This window comes from Mesitornis unicolor, unplaced genomic scaffold (genome assembly GCF_000695765.1).
Source record: "Mesitornis unicolor isolate BGI_N332 unplaced genomic scaffold, ASM69576v1 scaffold7815, whole genome shotgun sequence".
NCBI lineage: Eukaryota > Metazoa > Chordata > Aves > Mesitornithiformes > Mesitornithidae > Mesitornis > Mesitornis unicolor.
Window position 1 is genome coordinate 1 of NW_010184736.1, and position 4,679 is coordinate 4,679.

Consider the following 4,679-nt stretch of genomic DNA (forward strand, 5'->3'; position numbering starts at 1 on the left):
GGACAGAGCTGGATGCTGGGGCGGGCCGTGGCGACCAGCGGCCTCTCCTGCCGCCTCGGAGTCCTGCCTGGAAATTCTCTTGGGGGGCTGCTGCTAAACTGGCACAACCTGCGAGCCGTGCTTCTTAAGCTGCTAGTAAGGTATTCAGTATTTCTGCAGGTAAGTAAAGTAAAGCCGTAATAATAACTACCTGTTCAGTATCGAGTCATTAAAAGCATCTGGACACTGTTATGAGATAGATGCATTAGACTGAATTTAATGTTGTAACAGCCCACAATTTTGGTTTATTTTAACACATAGCCTGGAGCCACCAAAGTTCAAAACTATTTTGCTTAGTATTATTTGATATGCAAACTAAGCAGTGCTTCCAACACTAAAAATGTAAATACAAGCATAAAAGGTCACTGGATAGGATTTCTTTCTCCTGCATTCTGCCAGCTCTGTGCAAAAACCCCAGATTGCTGTTCCCTTAATTTATATGACTGAATACCAACAGTGTTTGTAATATGAGCAAAGTTCAAAACTATTTTGCTTAGTATTATTTGATATGCAAACTAAGCAGTGCTTCCAACACTAAAAATGTAAATACAAGCATAAAAGGTCACTGGATAGGATTTCTTTCTCCTGCATTCTGCCAGCTCTGTGCAAAAACCCCAGATTGCTGTTCCCTTAATTTATATGACTGAATACCAACAGTGTTTGTAATATGAGCACAGCTAGCTATAGAAATAGGCCAGTATAAAAAGTTACACAGGCTTCTGCCATTCTGGCCATTAAGGCAAACGTATGCGCAATGTCTAAATCAAACTCTGTCACTTAACAGTACTGCTACTCTGCACTGCTGCTTGGGAAAGTCAGAGGAATCACATAATCTGTCTTCAGAACAACACTATTATAAAACACTTATTACTCAGAACTGGTTTTACTCATTTTTCTGTGTAGTTTATAAGTCTAAAGTAGGATGACAAGGATATGGGAAGAAGTCTATGAGCTCTAGGCCTTTCAAGTAGATTAGTTATAAGGAGGTGGGGTTGTATTTGTTCTGCTTTTTATTTTTTGATACATACTCATGCCACCTAACTTCAGACACCTAGCAGAAGGCCATTGCCATAAGTTCCTCATAGGCAACAGATGGAGATAAGCCTCTCCTGAGGGCTCACTTAAGATCTGAATATTTGTTTTGAAATGCTTTCTACTCTCCACTGGTGGAAAGGTAGGATATAAGTAGACCAAGCAGGCTTTTCACTCATGGTTCAGTTATACTCCTAAAGGTCGTTAAGGGAATATCTTCATACAGATAAAAAATTTCCATGGATAGGTTTATGGGTTATGAGGCGCAACTTCATTCATGGTAGCAAAAGGAAAGCAGTGAAACGATGTCTCTGGTGTACTATCGGGTCACCTGGCAGTACAATTTTGATCTGGATTGAGCATGAGCACACATGAGCTGTAGGTCTCCAGGGCAGAACAAAACAATGTTGATTCTGAACTTAAGCTAGCTATATGCTTGTTCAAGCAATGGTATTTTACCCAGTACAGATAAAGTAAAAATGGTGTGAAGAGATGTTATCAGTCCTATAATAAAGTTTGCAGAGAAGTTATTTCCATTTTAAGTACTTTGTGCTTATGTAACCTGCTATTTAAATACCCCAATGCTAGATTTAATGTATCACAATATACTGTATGTATTAAGATGCCATGGTCTATTCAGTCATTGCTTACATTGCTTCTGTGTGTTAAAAGTGAAGATTATTTTAAATTATGGTTTAAAGAAGCTAGAACTGTGAAGGAAATACTGCTGTTAAATCCTAGAAGTGAATTGTTAGAAAAAAATCTGTTAGATATAGTGCATTGAAGTGTAATATCTATATATGATGTCAACATGTATCTATTACTTAATGTTCAGTTAACAAGCAATGACTAAGGCTGCTTATATGTTAAAGGTTTTTTTTTCTTCCATACTCCTCTGCATATTAAGCTTCCAAAGAAGGCTCCATCTGTAAAAGATTCCTTGGCAGGCAAAGGAAGCAGGGACTCGACCAGTGATCCCTTGGGTGCCTTCCTCTGGCCCCATTTGAGACATTATGTTACAACCACAAATCAGTTAACTGCAAACACAAAAAATCTTTACAGAGCCTCTTGACATTTACACTTGGAAGAAAACTGACATAGTAGACAGGCATGACTGGTAGACTCATTGAATATTACTGAATTTTGGAGACTCAGTATTACAGATTGAGCTTTTCCCTAGGCCTGCTGAAATAAAGAAAAAAGCTTGCACACGCTATTAAAGTTAAGGTTAATCAGGTCAATATTTTGGCAAGTCCACAATGTGCAGTGCAGAGACTCACAAACCAGCACTTGGCCATGCTCATGTATCTGCACAACAGCACGGTACGGAGAAGTCCTGTTACCTGGCTGCCGTGTCAGTGCCTGAGCCAAAAAGGCCAACACTCTCACACAGGTTTTGTAGCATCCAGGTAGCCCTACACTGCTGTGCTTAGTACTGGAACTGGTATAGTCAGCACAGTGCTCCTTCTTGTTGGAAAGGCATACACTCATTCTGCATAAAGGGTGGTGCTGAGATATCATAAGTGTTTGACTTTCCTGGATGTATGGTGTGAAGTAATTGAATCAATGAAAGAGAAATTATCTAAAGGTTGGAGGCTAATTTTTGACAATTACCTCTCAGCATGAAAACCACACTCTCTGTCTGCAAGGCAGAGATTTCTTCTTAGTCTCTCAGATTACAGCTACTGAAATGTTAGTGTACCATCAAGAAAAGATAAATATGGGGAGAAATTTTAGTCTTACCTTGGATTCTTTTCTATACCCGCTATCTTTGTTAATGTAATGAGTCTGCATTCATCCACTTTTTAAAGTAAATAGGATTATGACTGTAATGCAATTGCAGAAATTAGTACTACTTAGCGTAACAGCAAGGTACTTTTTGGAAAATTTAAACAATCCAATGAAACAATGAAAGGAATATAAAAAAATATACATATGAGGTGCCACCAATATATGTTGTGGTCATGTTTTTCAATTTTACCAAAAAAATAATTACCACTTCCTTTGCATGAACATCGAGTTCAAGGTAGAAGCAAGATCAATCACAGAGTGTTTTAAGGTTTGTAAGTTGGCATCTTAAAACATTTAAGGGCTGTGTAAAATAAGCAGGATTTCCTTTCACTTTTCAAGTGTAGGTAATCAAACCCAGGCAAGTAAAAATTCTGTCAGAAAATGGAGGCCAGCATTTTTAGATGGGTCTTATTTGGTAGGAACATGTTACGTGATGGCTGTTGTGCCATCTTGTGTCAGAGCTGAGGCTCTGGCAAAATGGCGTTCATAGCTAAAGAACAATTAAGCTAATAAAGAGGTCAGTGATACTAGTGTTTCATTTTAAAAAGTTTGATATATTTTACATGAGAATTTAAGATGGTCTTTGACTTTCATTGGAATGGAATTGGACCACTGACTTCTGAGGACTACAATAAAACTGACTAATGAAAAGTCTTACGTAATATATATGCACATCTTAAAGCCTTATGTTGCAAACACACCATCTACCATTCTTTAAAGAGAAATTCAATAAGGAAATTGATTACTTCTATTATTATGGCAAAGATATTTCTAGTAGCTCACCAATATTTGTCTGCTTTGCCAATACAGAAAAGGGCAACAGAGACAAAGGAGCTCACAAAACTGAAGAACTGTAATTGTTAACTTTTCATCCTGCCTTTTTCAGGGTATTCTAGAGCGCTTAGATGCTGGAGAAATTGTGATTGGAGATGGAGGATTTGTCTTTGCTCTTGAAAAGAGAGGATACGTAAAAGCTGGGCCTTGGACTCCTGAAGCAACAGTAGAACACCCAGAAGCAGGTCAGTTTTACTGGAAAATGGTAATGTTGTAGTGAATGTAAATACGGTTGGATAAATAATAAATACATAGGAACTTGTCGCAGGTTGTTAAATAGAAGTGTTCCTTGACACTGTAGAGTTACACTATTAAGAACAACTTAATCTCTAGACCAAATGCTCATCTTACCTCTTTTTACTTTTAACACAGACCAAAAGCAAATGGTCAAGTGAGAATATGAGTAGTGCAAACATGTAGCAATACCTCTCCAAAATGTTCTCTCAGTCTTCAATAATTTGCAGCCCAGGGACTTTTTGACCCAGATATGGTATCTTTTTATTTAACAACATTCAGTGATTTCTCTCTCTGTCCTTAGGCTGATACAAAGGTTATAATTTTAATACATTTTGTGAAAAAGAAGTCTGCAGTTAACTATCTGTTTTGTTGTGTTCTTTCCATTCCAGGACTCTTATATTGCTATAAATGTATATAGTTTGTTTAAAAATTCTTTCAGGAAAATAGCAGCTTTTAATAAACAATGGAGTGGAAGAGGTATATTTAATGTATCTGGCTCCATGATGAAATGAGGAATGATAAACCTCATACGAACCTAAGAATTGCAATGAACAATTAGTGGAGTAACTCTTTGAAAGTGGAGGGAGACAAAATGAGCAATCATTCTATGCTTTCCAGCATAAATAGTATAGTGTTTAGCATAAACAGTGCAAAAGCAGAGGCTATTACCTATTTATGTATGTTTCATTACGAGAAAGCATTTGCCCTAGTAATACGATATGCAGTTAATCACACAAGCCAATTCA

At 37.4% G+C, this 4,679-nt stretch overlaps 1 protein-coding gene across 1 annotated transcript in view; it reads left to right on the forward strand.

The window, feature by feature from the left end:
• The first annotated feature begins 12 nt into the window (after window positions 1-12).
• The window catches only part of LOC104540707 (betaine--homocysteine S-methyltransferase 1), a 14,823-nt gene continuing 10,156 nt past the window's right edge, over window positions 13-4,679 (forward strand). The window contains exons 1-2 of the mRNA XM_010184573.1: window positions 13-159; window positions 3,749-3,881. Coding sequence (XP_010182875.1) covers window positions 13-159; window positions 3,749-3,881 — 280 coding nt within the window. The remainder of the gene's footprint in view (window positions 160-3,748; window positions 3,882-4,679) is intronic.